This window comes from Orussus abietinus, unplaced genomic scaffold (genome assembly GCF_000612105.2).
Source record: "Orussus abietinus isolate OABI.00-Male unplaced genomic scaffold, Oabi_2.0 scaffold12, whole genome shotgun sequence".
Taxonomy (NCBI): domain Eukaryota; kingdom Metazoa; phylum Arthropoda; class Insecta; order Hymenoptera; family Orussidae; genus Orussus; species Orussus abietinus.
This window is the reverse complement of record NW_019395990.1, coordinates 498,984-517,156: the sequence shown is the minus strand read 5'-3', so window position 1 is coordinate 517,156 and position 18,173 is coordinate 498,984. Positions and strand designations below refer to the sequence as shown.

The following is an 18,173-nucleotide window of genomic DNA, read 5'->3' as shown; positions in this document are numbered from 1 at the left end:
AATTCAGTTATAAAGGGTCGTGAAAGAGTGAAACTTCTCCAAACTGGGTGTACTTAATCGATTAAAAGTTTACAATATAGGTATAGAGGGTATAAGGAAGGTCCCGAAACTCATGAAAATTTTATTCTTTCAAAATTTCTTAATAAATGTTTATAAAATATGTTATAAAAAATGAAGTTTCCCGAGTGCCAGGATCTTCCTTAGAGCCTCTATATTCACGTTGTCAAGTTTGAAACGATTTGGTACATTTAGTTCGGAGGAAAGTTTCATGAACGATTGACTCTTCGAATGCCACTTTCACAGATCAACTTAAAGGGAGGGAAAGAAGAATTTAGAAGGACTTAGGGAAGATTTAAGATTTAGGAAATACCAAGCATCAAAATAAAGTGTATCGATCGTTGTCAAAGGACGTAAAGTTAACTAGGCGTCAATAAATGTAAACAGGGTCTAACGGTCAAAACTATGATACACGCGATCGTTTTATTTATAGATATTCTCTGTAAAGAACTTAATTATTTATAACACTTCTGTAAGCTGTGGAAACGAGGTACGGCGAGTTGACCGCGGTACCTACGAGAGAAACATACTCGGAATACTTTTTTTTAGAAAACGGTTGATCTCGACCTGGTTGACGCGTTCGACGCTTGTGGTATTTCTTTAAAGTAGGTAGTAAAACCAGGATACAGGTGGAGAATACTATACAGATATCGAGATCCACTCAACGGATGGCTTAAGAACGTAACACACTAGCGTTGTCCCCGATTACACGTGTCCTGTACTAACTGCGAACTCGATTGCCTTGTTGCGGGTCTCTAAGAGAACTTGCCTTTTAAATTAAAGACTCGAGCAAATATCAAGTTCAACCTTTACACCGTTGGAGTTCGCTGTAAACGGCATGCTGCCAATGATTCGTGGACGATGATCTAGGACATCGCACGTGATGTTTTTAAAGCTTGAACAAAAATACTATGTACAGTTGCTTAGAAAAGCAGATCCTCGTCACCCTCATCCAGCATGTTGCCAGGATCTAGATCTTGACCCTCAGCTCTCATTTTTGCCCTGGCAGCATCGACCTGGAAATAATTTTTTCAGTGTTACCAAAAATGAATCTATGTATCATTTAAACAATAAAAATGGTTTCAGTTATGTAGGTGAACATTCCACGTTACCTTCGCCTTGGCAATCTTCTTCTTGTCCTGAATTTTCTTCAATCTGTAGAACTCTTCTCTTTCCAATTCATCCAATTCCGAGATGATATACGCAAGAGTTCTCTCGATCCTTGGAATAATGACGTGTTCGATAGCATTTACACGACGATTCGTGATTTTGATAACCTCGTCCAGCGTTACGAAGCTCGTCTGCAAAGATGCCAGTTCGACTAGCAGCTTGACAGCCCTTTGATAATTCTTCTTCAGCTTGGCCAGTTGCTGACCACCTCTAGCCAATCCAGCTAATTCGTACGTATCCGTGCCATCTTGATACGACTCGAAGACTGGTAAATTAACCCCGGCGACGTTATCCTTCTTCGAACGAATTTTGATCTGCGCCTTTGTCACGTTTTGAAGTACCACTTGGTTAAAGTCTCCAGTGGCAAATTTGGCTTCGGCAAGGGAGAACGCTGCCTCCTTCATGACTTCACCCATAAGGGTCTTTGTCTACGGTGAATCGATGGAGTTAATATGAAACCGTTATTTGAAAGTGATACCCCGACCTATTCTCATATACCTACTTCAATGATCTTTCCTAAAATTAATCTGAATCGCATTTGCAGAGCATCTGCTTTCTTCTTAAGTAAGCCATGTCCCTTTTGCGCACCCTGAAGACGTGACTTCATTAACATTTGTGCTCTGAAAAACAAACAGACGTAAGCGACCTGGTAAAAAATCGATCCTTCTATCTTTATTGCGCAGAGAATTTATTCGTAATCGCGAAGGGGTACATCGGTACATATTCGAGGTACGTTAATCTGGACGGAAACATTAAAAAGCCTTGAAATATGTTCGACTGCAAATTGCGGTTACACCCAGTTTTCGGGCGCGTCTAGAAATCAGGTTATGTCGGCATTTGAAGAGGCAAGAACGGTCCCGGACGATCGCGCGTCATCGCGTCTAAAGTCTTACACGTGTATTTCGACAAAATACTGCATTACTTACCCCCGAGAGGGGAAAATAGGAAGCCTGTCCTTTCCAGACATCGTTGCACGCGCGATCGAGCAGACAGGACTGAGATTTGGATCAGCTGACTCCTTGAGACCGGAAGTTGCAGCTCGCGCCGGAACGCGAGCGCCACCGGCGGGAATTTCAAACCTCACTTCCTCCCCAAACCGCGTCGCCCTGCAAATGATTATCTCTAGTGCGGTAAAAAATCTTACACCTCACGAAATAAACCTCGCTCCACTCGCAAATATTGCGTATGAAAAATCTTTTATTGAAAAATGTTCTTTCACGCTACAACGTCAGTGTACCTTCGTCCTATGTAACTTCGTAACAGTACAAAAATTGCGTTTTTACAAGTTGTCCAGCTTACATGACTAAATATCCCAGTTAGCAACCTGATTGCAATAAGCACTTTGCGGCCCGTATTCGCGACCCCGGCCAGGCCGAATTTGTCGTTTATAAGAAAAGAAAAGGACCCTCCCGAGAGGTAGTCCCCGAGAAAAAGAGCGATATACCACTCGGATCGAATCCTGAATACGGAGCGCAATCTAGGAGAAACGAGTTTATATATAATCGAGCGGAAGATGTCGCGCCGCCGGGACGCGCGTCGCCGCGTCCTATCCCGTCTCACCAAGGGAGCGTCGCGCGTCTTCCTTCTACGGCTCACGAATACATTCCGGCGTTTCGCCGGTACCTCGCTGTCCTCCTAACGTATGCTCATTATAAATCACCTAAACCGTTCGCCGGCCGTAAATTCCCGGGCGCGGATCGATAAAAATCGCGGCTTGCTACCTGGGTTTAAAAAAAAAAAAGAAAACAAAAAAAACCAAGGGGACGTGGTTGACGGAGGTGTGCGTGGCCAAGACTTGTTCCTAAAACGTCAAGGGGGCGTCCTCCCCGGACAGGGTATCACCCTACGGACGTGGTTACCGTGTTCCAAGGTACCCTGGGGCATTGAATATCCGGATGTCGTTAAAGAAAAGAAATTAAAAAAAAGAGAACCCCCCACGAGAGGACGCCGCGCCAGTTTCCGATGGAACAGGAATGCAACAATAGTTGGCGCGCGTGTGACCGACCAAATTGCCGCTCGCTAAGATATTCCTTGTCGCACCCTTGTATCGCATATGTATAATATATGTATAATATACCTTTCCGTATTACCTATAATGCGTCTAAAGCCGCCCGGGGTAAGCCGACTGCGGCGCGAGTGCGGGGAAGGTTTGGGTCTCTCCATGGCGGCCCGACTTCGTCCGAGCGTTCCCGAAGACGACCGAAGAGACCGGCGTCGTTCCGATCGGTTCCACGAACAACTTGCCGATCGGATGCCGAGGGACGCCCCGAACCCGAGCCGGGATTGTTTACGCTAATTCGATGTCTATCGATATCGTGAGCCCATTGGAATAACCCGATAACCGACGTCGACAGCCATCGAATATGGTGTACAGAATAATCCCGCTATCGGCCCGTACGCGCGCCGCACCGTGAACCATAGAATCGAGAACGGCGACGGAGGCGAGAGAGAACTCGTCCTCCGAAGGTCCGCGAAGCGTCTCGCTCCGTCCTTCGCCCTTTCTCCCGTCTACCTCGGATTCTCCGTCATTTAGGTCCTGCCTTTACAGATACGGAATCGGATGCTGCGTTAATTCGTTATACGACCTCCCATGTACGAGTCTGGCGCGCCGGAGAGCAGTCTTATTACGGGGATCCCCCGGTTCAGCTGGTCCGACCGGAGAGGGGAGACCCCCGAATGCGCGCGAGTAAGTGTACAGTGTGCAGTGTAAAGTAATAAACACTATTATCGACTATACGTTTATCAACTGATAGAAATTAGAAACGTATCGTTTGACTAGCTTTCGATATCTCTCTCTCTCTTCCTCTCTCTCCCTCTCCTGTTCGCACCCCTGACGAATTCTCAGGTCGCACGCAGTACGCGGGACGCAGTGTTTCTCGCATCTTGGGTATTCTTGGGTAATCGTTATTTTCCTTAGGACTCGCATCTCGGCAGCCCCTGGGATATAGTTCCTCGCTAATTCCGCGACGCTCGTCGGAGCGTCGTTAGTCTTATACACGATATCGATTACAAATTACGATAGAGTACAGCGTTTACAACACGATCGGTGTTTAAACCTAGGGCGCTAAAACGGTACACACCTCCCTCCGTACTCGAATACACCTCCCGGCCTCCTATCTGATTCGTATTACATTTTGACGAGGTTTCCTCCGTTCCTTTTTTTCCCTCCTTTCTCCCTCTCCCAATATCTCCTCTCTCTCGTCGTTCCCATTCCGCAGTCTTCGAATTGTTTCATTCGCGCGCGCGGGGGGGCGCGCGCGAATTAGTCAGTCTTTTCTTGGGTTCATTATTATTTCTGTTTTTTTTTTCCTCCATTTTCTCTCTCTCCCTCACTTATTATTTTTTTCCCTTTTTCTTCGTTATCTTACCCTCTCGCGTCAATTAATTACAATTAATATTAGTCTGTAGATTTTGTTGCACGAAAATATCCCTATAATGGTATCGCAAAAAGCTCCTTAAACCGCTAATGCATAATAATAATAAGGTGTACGTGTACGTGTACGTGTGTGTGTGTCTCTTCATGTGACAATGTATGCTTAGAATTTAAAGCCACAGATTTCGATGTCGAAAAGCTTTACACTCTCCATTCTATCTCTCCTCTTTCGCCCGCGGGTTCTTTACGCGTTTTCCCTCTCCCTCCTTCTCTCCCGTCTTTTGGTTTCATATTTTAAGGCCCTTTAGAACGTTTTCCCCTCTCTCGTTCTCGAGAGGAAATGAAAAAAGGAAAATAGGAGAAAAGGGACTCGTACCGAGTTTTTCTGGTCGGAGCGTAAACTACGAAATCTGTGCATGAACTGCGAAGCATACACACGCAAATACGAGGTTTCTTTAAGTGCAGGACCCTGTCGCAAATGAAAGAAAAAGTACACAAACACTCTGCGGTCTTATACATTGCGCGCGACAGAGTCCATCGGAAGATTTAAAAAAAAAAAAAACAAAGAGAAAAAAAAGAGTAAACAAAACCACAGTACAGACAATTACGTTTTGCATACACGGAGCACGCGGGCGCTTTAAGTATAGTTCGTTCTTTAATAATAATAATATATTTATGTATATATATATAGATATATATCTATACGTGTAATATTGGTTTGTCCTACGGAGACAGCAGAGTAAAAAGTAAAATCAGTCCGTTCATTAAAATGAATTACATTATATTACCATAATGCGTCTTAGCGATTAAAATCAGCAGAATTCCATTTCCCGAAATGGATAACACAAAAAACAAATATTGCAAGTATCGCACGGGTTGTTTTCCATCCTTCGTCATTCTTTCGTATTTTCCTTTTTTTTTTCTTTTCTGTTGGGGGGGGGGATTTTATATCTCTTTCTCTTCTATCTCCCTCCCTCATTGTTAATCCTATCGTGGTATATATACTTTTTCATATATAATATATCTATATAGACGTAGTAAATAGTAAAGGAAAGAATCTATCTTTCTAGTAGCATTTGGCTTGCCAAATTCTGTCAGTTCACATATGGTACAATTGCAACGGGCGTGTCGTGTAGTAAAATACGATTTACAAATAATCGGTAAGTCAATTCGTCGATTCGGTCGATAATCGAAAATTTTCGTACGTCTCGAGGGTCGGACGTTGCATTTGGTAGGGCTATATAATGGATGCTACGGGTCGTCGCTCGTTACGCGATTCTCTCTTCGAAGACTTATGAAAAATACAATCTCACCTGAGACCGGTGGACCAACCTTTCTTAGACCCGCTCCAGAGCGGCACGTTTCATCGGGAGTTGGATCATCACGTCGCGGTCTGCGAGTAGGAAATTAGGCCTCTCCGAACCCTCCGATGGCCTGTTCCGTCATTCGCAGGCACAGCGATTCCAAACGAGAGTTGATCTCCGGGTCGGTCGTCTCGGACGTGTTGCTCGACTGGCCAAGGAAGTGATCTCTCGGCGCGCTGTACGTGCGCTGCAAGGTTCTTTGCAGCTGCTAGAAAATGCAACATCGACAACAAAATCAATATATATATATTCCATTGGTATCTTCGGTCGTAGACAAAAAAAAATATATATATATATATATTTACCTCAAGGCTGGTCTCCTGTAAGCTGGGTCTCTTCTCGGTTACGTGAATCGGTCGTAGGTTACTCTGGTTCAAGCTTTGGTTCTGACTGTTCTGCAAGTACGGGGTGGATATACTGTTCCTGTGTGGACTGACCAGAAACGAGTTGCCGTGTGTATGCGCGTTGTGGACGTGGCTCAAGTTAAGACTCGGCTTTCGATTGTGCGGATTGTGTTGCTGCGGGTTGCAGTATCTTCTGTTGTTGTAACTGTAATTGTGCTGCCACCTGAGAGGCAAGACATCGGGTGCTTTACGTCGAGATATCGACAACCACTTTGAAGTGAACCTACTGGAAATATTAACGGTCCTTCGCTTACTTTGGTGTAGGTCTCGGATTGCCAAGCCTGCTGCGCCACTGCTGGACCTTCTCTTTTTGGTTTGGCGTGAAGCAGTCGTGTTGCAAGATCTTCTCCAGGATGTTGATACAAGCACACAAAACACCGTCGTCTACCGTCTCCAGAGCCAGTCTGCTGCATACTGTATTGACATTTTTCACGTTAAAAAAAGTAATCAGTGAAGCGTCATTTTTTACTCCGATCGATTTGCACACTTACGTTTGCCCAGAACCTTTGTAAATTGAGCTGGAATGTCTTGCGGATCGCCCTCTTGGCTTGGTTTTAAAGGCGTAGCCAAGATGGTCTTCAGTTCGTCCAAAGTGTTGACCAGAAGAGCTGGACCCTGGGAAAACGAAGCGGACTGATTTCCATCGCGGGTGGGTTGCAGCAGGTCTTTTTCCAAGTTAAGAAGGGTCGAGTAACGCTGCTGTAACTTAGTGATCGAAAGAGCCAGCTTGTGTCTTGCCCCCTTCGTAACACCCTGCTCGGCTAATTGATCTTCGGTCAGTTCGAGCATTTCTTCGTAGCTCAGCGTCGCAAACAAATAACTGTATTTATGAAGTCGTAAAGTTTTCAGCCATGATGCTACATCTGCACGGGGAGAAAAAAAAAATTCTTTATTAACATTCTTCAACAATTAGAATTCATTTAGATTTAAAATAAAAAACCAACCTCGCATTCCGCTTGCAAGAGTTCTAGTAGAGGCCTCGTCTAAGCGCCCTTCGCTGCCACTGCTTGCACAAGAACTCTGGGGGCTCAATGGTCCAAGACCCGCAAGAGTACCTGTGTTATGTAATTAAAATTAAATCGCATTCAATTGCAAATCCAATAGTTATCGATTTTCTACACGATAAACATATTTGAAGCTCACTCGAATGATCTCCTGAAACGCTAAAACTGCGAGGCTTATGTCTCGTCGAATTATTCACATTGTTGCTGCGTTCGACTACCTCCAGGTGATGTGGAGGCGCAACAGGAGGTGTAAGACTATTTGAACGTCTCTGTCGAGTTACCGGAGGTGGAAACTGTAGATTAAAAGTAGTGCCCGGTTGAGAACCGAAGAGATTCGATTGATCATTTTGCTGCTGCTTCGAGCTTCGCTGCCAAGCATTGTCCCACCTTTTAGAAAAGTTAGTGCAATTCAGTTATTTAAAATTTTCTAAAACCCAAAAGGTCATTAATTCATACTTTATCAAATTTTTCTTAACCGACCTGCTAGGAGTATTAGTATACTCTTCGAGGCTGTGTATGGGAGGAGTACCGCTAATTCGCTCCTCTAAATGTCTCAACCATTGGGTCAATGATCGTCGATCTTGGCTAGTGATAGCAGGGTGGATCAGTGTATAGCTCAAGAGCTGTTGTATCTGTTCGGTGTATTGTCCAGTGGTGACGCAGTGGCTCACTAATTCAGGTATCGCTACGAGATAGCACTGCTTGCATTCCACGTTGCCTGGCCTCAACAATGGTAGATGAGTGAGCAGTTGATTGATTGCTACTTCAGTGGACTCCGATAGTAGAGAATTGATGAAAGCTTTAAAAATAAATTTTTCCTCCGTGACAAGTCTTATCCTAGAACCCATTCTTTATTTTTCAACAACTGAATACAAGACATTCTCTGAATATTCATGAGAGCAAATTATTTATTCTGGGAGTTTTATATCATTACCTGGATTATTGGCATTAAGCTCTTGCGTGTCTAGCTCCGATACGGAGTGCAACGAATGCTGTACCGCCTGTGCCAGAAACCTTGCCTGGACTGCTGGAATACGTCTGAGCAGGGCATATAAGACGACGGTCTGCTCGCACTCGTTCCACTGAGAGAACACCCGGGTGAGTTCGCCTACTTGTTCGCAGAACAAAGCTCCTGGAGACCACTTCATGATGAAGCGTAATTCGGGACGATCCTTGGATAAAAAGCAGCAGCGCTTGCTTCAGCTCGAAAGAATGCTTTGCAATCCTCCCAAGTCGTCAAGGTCGTGTTATCGAATTAATTCTAAAAACAAAATAGCAAATTAGTAAACGTTGTCCTCAACGATCGGAATCTTTTCTACAATGTCCACACGGTAGGTTACTTATTCTTGGCAAAGCGCTAATAGAACTTCTGTTTACATTCGACTCGCTAGCAACACATCGAACACCTTCCTGTGGCAAAGCATTAATACTCTTGTCCTTGAACTATCCACACCAGTTTATCCAGTATTTCAAATTTAAAATATTCACAGTTAAACCATCATAAGAAACGCGACAGATTGGAACTACACGAATCACAACATCGAAGGTAAACCGCTTCGAACTGTAAATACCGAACTTTGTAGAAAAAGAAAAGTCAACGTACACGTAGTCCGAAAAATATTCTCAAACAGGAAGACCAAAGCTCAGAGGTTCTCTTACAGGTCTCGACGTCATTCACTTGTTCATTCACCTCCGGAATTCGCAACACGCGGGCGCATCGACCAAATAATCCTCCCGGGCCAGTGACCCTCCGCCGCCCGCTAGATAAACGACATAACCTCAAACCGGCCGAGCGTCGATAAGAATTCGCTGAGGTCAAGTTTGTTTACCCGCGTTGCGCGCGTGTATTTATAGCTCGGCCGCCGTAATCCACTCTGGCGGTGCACTGGCATCCGCCGTTACGCGGCCGATAAGGGAATCGGGGAAAAGGATCGCGCGTGGGGCGGCGACGCCTCGGGGAAGCGACCGGACGGACGCCATCTTCGCGAACCTCGGCAGGTCAGCGGCTCCCGGATCGAGTTTTCCGTTACGCCGCTGACGCCGCTCGGCGGCTCGACGAGGACCGCACGGCCATTGGAAGGTATCCAGGGGAGACGCGAGGAACGCGTCGGAATGCGCTCCGGCGCCGAGGCACGCGTTGCCAAGAACAAGGCCCGGGCGCGACGGAAAGCGGCCATTGGTCCACGGGTCGCCGCCGCCGCCGCGCGCCAGGATTCGGCCATTAACGCGGCCTAGGGGAAACACTCGGCCTCGTCGGGGGCCGGGAGATCGCGCAGTTTTACCGTTTCGTGGTCCTCTCGCGACCTCGCTGGCTCGTCCCGTTACTCTCCTGGGTCGGTCGGTCGGTCGCTCGCAGCGGACAGGGATGCACCGCCGTTAGAGCATCGTACTGGCTGGGTGTTCAGTCGGCGTGCCTCGACGACGCGTTCGCAAGCGCAGCATCCACCATGCGGCTCGGTGGGCCTACGTGACCACACTGTTCGTCGGTCTCGCCGCGGTCCTTCCCGAGTTTATTCCGCCGTGGCGGCGACTGGAACGCGAGCACGCGATTGGTCAGCCGCGGCCCAGCCAGCCAATCAGGAGCCGCCGCTAGCGCGCAACTAGCGCCACGACGCGGTCCGATCGTACGTCATGGCCGGATCGCTCCAAGAGTCTCTCTCGAGATTCTTGACTCTTCTTTCGTTGAATCTCATTTTTCCTCCGTCTTTGCACTGATCGTTGTATTTAATGTCGCACGTCATTTTGAAAAATTCTTAAGAGTACTTTGGGTGTACTTGCGTCTGGCTCTTCGAGTACCCGGGGAATTTGTCTCTCGCGGTCACTGACTTCCGCGATGCATTAGTATATGTGCGAAACCCTGCGCCGCGCAACGCAACGCGCAGTGCGTGGGTCTTGGCTTGTATTTTTAGTTTTATTTTTAATATTTACAAGCAGGTATGAAATGAACTCCGAGGAGCGTTTGGCGAGTTTATTTTTAAAACATCACAATTGTAGGTGGTTTCTTTGCAGAATCTGCCTTTCCTAGGATTTTATGGCAGATAATGCATTAATATACACAGCCCTTTTTTACTTCACACCTTACGATGCAGTTTCAAATGTACAGCACGCATAATTTTATACTCTCTTGTGGATCTTAAAGATATGGCAGTCGCTAAAACATGTATTGGTGAACGAATTGTATATATAACTTAAATTTAGCAAGAATAGTAATTCTTGTAGCAGCAGTTTTTACGGTAACGCTAAACGAATTTAGGTCGAGAATTTATCGTACAAATTCATTTATCAAACATTAACGATAATATGATTTATAAAAGTACTCAACTTTTGGAGATGTATCGAAAAACATTATAGATGATTATGTTCGAAGAGAAACTATAACACTTAACAATGGGACTGATTTGTTGGGTCATTTTTCTCTATAGAACATAAGTTACCACGTTGTTTAATACATTTGTTAGAGTATCCCCTGGGTGGAATAGGATTTCATACGAAGCAGGTGATATCGCATCGAAGAAAAGTCACCTTGTTGTTGATTATTCATGTATGCAGCAGAATAATGTACCACCGTGGATAAGAAAATCGAAATTTCTTGCAGAATACTAAAGTCGTGTAAATTATAAATATATATATATATGCTTACACTTATATACGAGTTAATTAAGAAAACCGATACTTATTACTCTACCACTTGCTACAAGATACTAAAATTATTATAAGCTTTCCCCCATCCCATCGGTCTCGGTGACAAGGGCTCGTTCTAAGATCACTCGTCCTTCCTTATATCGTTGGTTGTCATCCGTAGCAAATTCGTATACCCAACCGAGTTTGGTATCACAGTTTTTACAGCTCACATCGCGGACCATGTGACGTCCTGTCAGCATCACTCTGTCCTGCACTTCACTGTTTCACACGATATTAAATTAATAGAGCGATATGTATATACTAAATACTCCTGCATGAAATTCATTTTATATATTCACTCTCATTTCCCGTACCTAACCAGAGTAAATTGTTCAGACAAATTAGTGATTCATTAAATTCTTACCATCTTAATGCCGAAGAGTGAATATATAAGTATTACGATATCAAAATAAGCTAGTCATCCCGCTACCCTGCTAAGGAACTAAATTCTATCTAATGTCCCAACTATTGTGAGATACCTGTAATTGAGATTGACGACTTTGTTAAAAAGAAAGGCACGACCCGTTGCACCTGTGAAACGTGTGCTTATCAGCTGGCCTCTGTTGGTGAGGTTGGTGTCGCAAGAAGCACACGAAAACAGTCGTGTACCTCCGATATGCTCCAGAAATATCACCCCCATCTTTGTATGACGTAGATTTCTTTATTCCTTTCGATATTCTAGCACTAGAATCCAAATAATTCAATATCTTTCAACTGAATCCAACTGAAAAAGGCTTACTCACTTTTAACGCAACCAGCGCAACTGACACGCGTGCACAAATAAATATTTGTGTAAGCACGAATAAACAGACGTGTCAACCAAGAATCCTGCAATTCTATTGGTCGAGAGGTACTGCCCTGCTATTGGCTCTTCCGTTGGAGCAACCGTCCACCTAGCCAATGGGAACGTAGAGTATCGAATTCAAAAACAGCCATGACAGGATAAATGGAAGCGCGAAATACGACTAAAACGTAGTACCTTTTAAAAGTATTTACCAACAAAAGTTCAATACTTTGAGAGAATAAAATTTTCTGAAAATTGATATCACGCTGCGGAAGCCAATTTACATCAANATATATATTTATTTTTTATTCATGTATATATCTGTATCCGTATGAATGATAGTTTTAAAGCTAGTTACACAGATTTTGTGCAGTAAAATTCAAAAAGCCTTCTTTTTAAAAATGCCTAGTCTTTAGGTCCCGGGCCACGCGGGCCCTCAATGATTCTCAAACCACCCCTTTGATATTTAAAAACTCGACACTTGGGAATAAAAGGATCGTGATGTAACCTCTTATTATGAAAGCGAAACTATATTCGGAATTTCAATTGGTCGTCATTTAATTACTATGTTTATCTCTTCAAGGCACGTTTGAAATATAATCGTGTACTCCTCCCTCGTGAGAATGTCAATCAATCGACATTGCGCGTCCCTAAGGTCGTACAAAACTTCTCTCAGGATTTATCCTCCGATAACAAAAAGAAAATAAAGGAGACGTCACAGAGACAATTAATAGAAAAATATAAAAGATTAAAAATTCCTTTAGCCGTAATCACAGACAAGTCTTACTTTCTTCACCCGCGCCGAATCGCACTCGTACGGTCTTAAAAACTCTACATACGTTAGTCGATATAAATATTATAAATATACAATCAAATATATATTAGTAGAGTCTTATCGTTACAATCGGTACGTCCACACATACATGACCATGGATTCGAAAGCCTTCGGAAAGTGTTTTCGCTTCTTTGAGATGTTGACGTGTCACTTGTACAGTACAAGGACAGAAAGTATGCATACACGTGTCTACGTACATTACAAATCCGCTCGTTTATACATTTTGATTATACCTGTTCTTGTTGTCCAAGCCTTACATGACGTATAATACTGCGCCTATCCCTATTTACAACAAACTTTTACAATACAATAAAACCATGAAAAAGAAGATTTATCTTACGATAATAACATCAGCGACACCCAGCTGTCATTGCTGTCATTATTGAAATCCATTAACTAAAGCGTCCGACGATAAATTGATGGTTGTCGTGTTTCTCACCATTAAGTAAAATAAATTACAAAATGAACGTAACAGCATCCGCTCAATTGATTATAAATATCGTACACATGCGTTACCGCGTTCGCTCTTTCACAATAGTTGTTAAGATTCTATGTCTCGTTGGATCCAAGCAAACTGTCAAAGCACCCTATCAGTTACGTCAGTCCTTATAAAACTCCGATGTAATAAGCGACAGTTCAACAACGATCTCTTACTAGCAAGGACTTAGTTTGGAAAATATTCATTCCATTCAACGAGACATCCGTGTTTTGCTTGGAGCTCGCTGAGCGATAAATCATGAGAGATTTTACGACGCATTTCATATTGTTGTACGACAGGGAATAGACGAAATTAGGATACTATGATATAAACAATTTCTCACTAGTGTATGAAAAAAATATCCCTACTATTCTGTACAAGCAGAGCCTTTCTCTGCACATCTCAAGTTTTCAGATCGAATAATAAGAAAGTATACGAGCACTACGTAACGACGATAATAATAATAGTAATAATAATAATAAACATGATAAAACGCCGGCATAACCATACGACACTTTAAATTACAATTTCCTAACGTGTCGCAAGTTGAATTAGGAAATGTTCTGTCCATTTAGAAAGACACTCCTGTTTCGCTTGCAACCAACAGAGCGATAATAAATCCATAAGGACTTTGCAATGGATTATTCATTCGTCGCGCCGACGAAGAAAAAAGGAATCCGAATTTTAGTGTATAAACAATTTCTCCTTATGAAAAAATATCCCTAATATTCTATACACGTTGAGTCCTTGTCTGCACATCTCGAATGTTTAGATTGATCAATAGGAAAATAGATACGAGGCTTTGTAACGATAATGATAATAATAGTAATAATAATAGAAATAGCAGCAGTAATAGTAGCAACAGTGCAAGTGCCAGTAATAGTTTAGCGATAGTAGTCGCAGTAATATTAACAATGACGGTATAGACGTGTCAGCGAAAATTGCCCTAGAGCGGTAATGACGGTACAAATGATATTAAGCACGTGACGATAATAGTCGTAACAAGGTCAGTAGCATTTCGTACTATACGATGCAAAATGAAAGTATTATTTTGGTGGTCTTACTTCGCTCTGGTGAAGTCTTCCGAGTTGAGTGATGTATCTGAATTATCCATTATTTGGTAAGTTTCGTTCGATTGGCGGCAACCGTAGCGAGACAAGCCAATGCTTCGAGGTCCGGCGACGCGCACCATGCTAAGAGATAAAAGTGATTTTAGCGTTTAATATAGTTTTCTCAAGTAAACGATTATTAAGTAAAATGGAATTACTTTTGTCATTTGGTTCCTGATCCAGGAGGCGTTTCGAAGCGTTGCTAGCAGCTGCATTTCTTGTTATGCTTTGCTTTCGGGCTTTTCGCTTTTGACTTCCAACTAACAGTTGCCTTTCCGCTTCTTCCTGGGCTTCGCTGAGTCTACCAGTTTGGGGAGACTTCTTCCCCTCGTGAGTTGCTTGTTGTTTCAAGAAATCACCTTGACCTCTTCTACTGGCAGTAGAGTTCTGTTTCTGCATAGTCTTTTTCTTGGTACGCTGCTGCTTCTTTTTTTCTTGGAACTCCTCCAGACTCAATGACGGCAACGCTTCGATTTTTTTCTCTAGATTAAAATCCCTGGAGAGATCCGGTAATTAACTTGTTGCTTTCAATTAAATAGACGGCTAGTAAAACTTGACAATAGATTAGGAAAAAGAAAACTCACTCAGCCCTGAATCTTTTGCGAGCTGTCCAAGGACCGTAATCTAATTGACTTTCGGCACCTTCGGTTTCAGTTTCCTCTGGTTTTGATGCCTCCAGTTTTCCTTCGGCACTGCAAGTATGAATGTACAATGTCAGCAGAAAGAGGGAAAGAAATTATCAAACTTGTAATTGTAATAAATTTTATGTAATTTACCTTTCCACAAGATGCTCCAATTCACTGCGTGAACTGTTACCACTTTCGCTACTCAAGGAATCAGTTTTTTCACTGACATTAGATGATATAGAATTTCTTCGTTCCGTGGTTTGCTCCTCAGAACTGCTGAAATAATTACACAATTATAATCAAAAAAGATTAATTATCATTAATATAATTATGAAATTTACCTGGATAATCCTGTGGTTCTCCTTCGTTTGTTTTGTTGCCCCCCTGAACCAACATTCCTTAATTGTTCTACCAAAAACTTTTGGTAGCGTAGACCTTTGCAAGTTCGTTCGCCACGGAAGGTATTTTCTTCGGAAGATCCATTTCCTTCAAAGTAAGTTTCACCATTGTTTTTTTCATCCTCGACGTTCTGAAAATTGAGATACCTCTATTAATTAAATTTTAGCAAAATAATCTTCAGAAGTTGAGTAGCTTCTAAAGTATAAGGATTCATTATTATTACTAATTGATGCTGATCGTTGTTATTTGACTCAGGTTTCGTGGTGTTCTTTTCACCAAACAAGTCAGCCTTGCAGTCTCTTTTCTGGTCAGGCGACACCGGTAGCTCGGTGAACCTCTTCTTTGGAGGTTTTGGAACATCGGTGATGTCATTATCTGTACTTAAATCGTCATCTCGTGTTTGGACTTTCTGTGGAGTGAATAAAGTGCTAAGGCCACCAATTTGAGATTCATCGGCCAACTTTCCAGGTTGAATGGCATCGGTATCGTGACCCTGATCCACAGGACTCGATTCAGGCTTCTTGTTAGTTGGTCGTGTAGTTAATGTACGGAGTGGAGGAGCAGGTAATTTATACCATTTAAAATCTGGATTTGCATTCAGAAAGGCATCCTTGTACTAAAACATAAATTTTACTGGTTACACATTTTTTAAACGAAAAATAATAAATAAATTACTTGTTTCGTACCTCTTGGGCTAAATTAGTGTACGAACGCTTCTGTTCCGGTTGAAGAGTAGCCCACCATTCTCCGAGCACTCTAGTTACAGCACGGTTTTCTAGATGCGGGAAGCCAGAACGCACAGATCCTCTGTGACGCTTGCAAAAGATGAGAAAGGCGTTCATTGGTCGTCTCGCATGGTGAGCTGGCTCCCGCAAGTCTTGTTGGTCCTGCATTTTAATTAAAACATATAAGTAATATTCAAAAACTACGCGACATACATATTTTTATATTATAATCTCTTTTTGTATAACAGCTTTCATCAAAGCTAAGAGCAACAATGCTACTATATTTGAGAAGCCCCTGAAATGCAACGTGTTAGCATAACGTTTTACATCATGTATTGCCCACTCAAACATTTATACCACATTTTGATCCAATTGGAAACGTTAATTAAATTTGTTACAAAAGTGTCAAAGTCTCAAAAGACCCGACCTACTCTATCCGATAACTGTAAATCTAAATTGTTATTTTTCTTGAAGCTATGCACTGCCTATAAAGTCTTTTATTAATTCCAGTGCAAAAGAGAATGTAAATTTTGGAACTACACAAAAGGCTAGTCCAGAGCTCGACATTGCTAACAATAAGTCCTCCGATTTCTCCCCAAAAAGATTTCCTTTGTTATTGGCTACACCTAATACCCTGTCAGGCTTCAGTAAAAGTATCTTAAATAAAAACATTGTGACCCAGGAAAATATTTCTGGTATTTCGAATCTAATCACTTTCCCTCATCAAATACTATACCAGGAGTCGTTCGACTCACCGAATGAAAAGATCTTTAAATCATCCAATTGAAGCAGCGATGGATTTCTCAAAGCAAGTTATGTAAAGCATAAAGAAAAGGCAAAGTGTAACCACTTGGAAATTAATTACGCAAATAATTATCTCATTGCATGGAAATCCTCGAATGCTTCTTTAAAAGGAACAATGGTAACTTTCTGACGAAACTGTCTGCCCGGAGTAAAAATGAAGGAAAAAAAAATGGGAGAAAAATCCCCTAATCATTCCCAGAGCCATGTTTAATCGTCTCAGCTCTCGCGATGAATGGGCCTCGTTCTTCAAGGAATAACCGCACCTCTATCCAGGCTCGACGAGGAGCTTCTCGTAGACGACTGGGTCGAACGGGTCGCCCAGTGACACCCTGTCACTTTCGATGACAGCTGGTCGCCTCGACGGTAAATATTGTTCTCCGTGGGCGAGCTCGACATCATCGTACGTCACGTCGATCAGCTGCGCCAATGTCCACGGCTGTTGGCTGTTTTCGCGAAGGACGTTTCCAGATCGACTTTTCAGACCCTAACCTCGCAAAAAGCTCTCCGTTTCCCGAGTATCTTTCCCCGTGAGAAACATTTTCCGAAGCCCGAATCGCGAAGTTCCTTCCGTGACGATGACAAAAGCTCGTCTAGCTGCGGAGATTTCCGTCTCGACTTCCACGGTCCATATCTCGGTTTCCTTTTCTCGTCCTACCTCGAAAAATTGTGAGAATCTCGGCCCCACAATCGGGAATCAACCGGACTCCGTCCCGTGCCTCGACTCAGTTTCATTAGGCCCGAAATTCGGCAGAAAGTAGCACGACTCACCTTCCGCTGTTGCTCGTTGGCAGCCATTTCTGATTTCACTTGACAATTCACTCAGAGACGCACATAATAAAGATAAAGCTCGGTCTGGTAGCTCCCTCTCTCGCTCGCACGCGTCGTGTGGCGCAAGCTCCGTCCCTCTTGCACCAGCGCCCCTTGCGCGCTGCGGTGAACGTAGCAAGTCTTTTTGACACTTGGAGGAAATCGGAAATTCAGAGAAAATCGACGATGATCCTACTGCTCACCCGATCGAATCTTTTCTGGGAGTGTGTTGCCCGTTTCGAGGGCTCCTCTCCGAGTTTCCAAAGGAATTCCGGGCTCTGAGGCTCCTTTTTTCGAGCTCCGACAGCTGGACGTTCTTCGTCGAGCAAACGTCACGGGTTCTTCGTAACGTCACGCTGCTTCGTCTTTCGCCTCGGGATTGCGCTCGCTTTCTTTGAGATAAATCGGCACTCGGCAGGGGCTATTTCTTAAAGATGGGTTCTGGTGTTGCGAGGCAACGGGATTCTTCGAAAGTTTCTCAGAGAAACGACGGCGTTGTTTGTCGGGGAGCGGAATCGCTGCTTGTTTTGAGAATTCTTTGACGTCTCGAGTT

At 43.4% G+C, this 18,173-nt stretch overlaps 4 protein-coding genes across 9 annotated transcripts; all 4 read right to left on the bottom strand.

Annotated features, from left to right (window-relative positions):
• Positions 1 to 448: 448 nt before the first annotated feature.
• LOC105698704 (V-type proton ATPase subunit D) lies at positions 449 to 2,239 on the bottom strand. Its single transcript, XM_012423172.2, has 4 exons — positions 2,154 to 2,239; positions 1,730 to 1,847; positions 1,170 to 1,655; positions 449 to 1,073 (listed from the first exon to the last, which is right to left on the bottom strand). Exons 1-4 carry the CDS (start codon positions 2,192 to 2,194, stop codon positions 981 to 983), a joined length of 738 nt encoding a protein of 245 aa, XP_012278595.1. The 5' UTR covers positions 2,195 to 2,239; the 3' UTR covers positions 449 to 980.
• A 167-nt stretch (positions 2,240 to 2,406) lies between these two features.
• Positions 2,407 to 9,834, bottom strand: LOC105698842 (protein Smaug homolog 1). Of its 2 annotated transcripts, none has more exons than XM_012423439.1 (9): positions 9,655 to 9,834; positions 8,307 to 8,633; positions 7,853 to 8,171; positions 7,512 to 7,759; positions 7,313 to 7,423; positions 6,860 to 7,231; positions 6,623 to 6,782; positions 6,270 to 6,531; positions 2,407 to 6,172 (listed from the first exon to the last, which is right to left on the bottom strand). In XM_012423439.1, the coding sequence occupies exons 2-9, from the start codon at positions 8,518 to 8,520 to the stop codon at positions 6,008 to 6,010; spliced, it is 1,851 nt and encodes a 616-aa protein (XP_012278862.1). In that variant the 5' UTR covers positions 8,521 to 8,633; positions 9,655 to 9,834; the 3' UTR covers positions 2,407 to 6,007. The 2 variants fall into 2 exon arrangements, with proteins under 2 accessions (XP_012278862.1, XP_012278863.1); XM_012423440.1 differs by lacking the exon at positions 9,655 to 9,834 and adding an exon at positions 8,976 to 9,124.
• A 491-nt stretch (positions 9,835 to 10,325) lies between these two features.
• On the bottom strand, positions 10,326 to 11,877 carry LOC105698706 (protein yippee-like 5). The gene is made up of 3 exons (XM_012423174.1): positions 11,797 to 11,877; positions 11,533 to 11,737; positions 10,326 to 11,272 (listed from the first exon to the last, which is right to left on the bottom strand). The coding sequence occupies exons 2-3, from the start codon at positions 11,691 to 11,693 to the stop codon at positions 11,083 to 11,085; spliced, it is 351 nt and encodes a 116-aa protein (XP_012278597.1). The 5' UTR covers positions 11,694 to 11,737; positions 11,797 to 11,877; the 3' UTR covers positions 10,326 to 11,082.
• Positions 11,878 to 12,150: 273 nt separating this feature from the next.
• LOC105698803 (putative transcription factor SOX-15) lies at positions 12,151 to 17,935 on the bottom strand. Of its 5 annotated transcripts, XM_012423371.2 has the most exons (9): positions 17,824 to 17,935; positions 17,582 to 17,741; positions 15,971 to 16,171; positions 15,508 to 15,900; positions 15,227 to 15,432; positions 15,036 to 15,161; positions 14,844 to 14,951; positions 14,418 to 14,755; positions 12,151 to 14,343 (listed from the first exon to the last, which is right to left on the bottom strand). In XM_012423371.2, exons 2-9 carry the CDS (start codon positions 17,606 to 17,608, stop codon positions 14,264 to 14,266), a joined length of 1,479 nt encoding a protein of 492 aa, XP_012278794.1. In that variant the 5' UTR covers positions 17,609 to 17,741; positions 17,824 to 17,935; the 3' UTR covers positions 12,151 to 14,263. The 5 variants fall into 5 exon arrangements, with proteins under 5 accessions (XP_012278794.1, XP_023289824.1, XP_012278795.1 ...); XM_023434056.1 differs by lacking the exon at positions 17,824 to 17,935 and having other exon boundaries at positions 15,036 to 15,158; positions 17,582 to 17,740; XM_012423372.1 differs by lacking the exon at positions 17,824 to 17,935 and having other exon boundaries at positions 15,227 to 15,414; positions 17,582 to 17,740.
• Between the last annotated feature and the right edge of the window lie 238 nt (positions 17,936 to 18,173).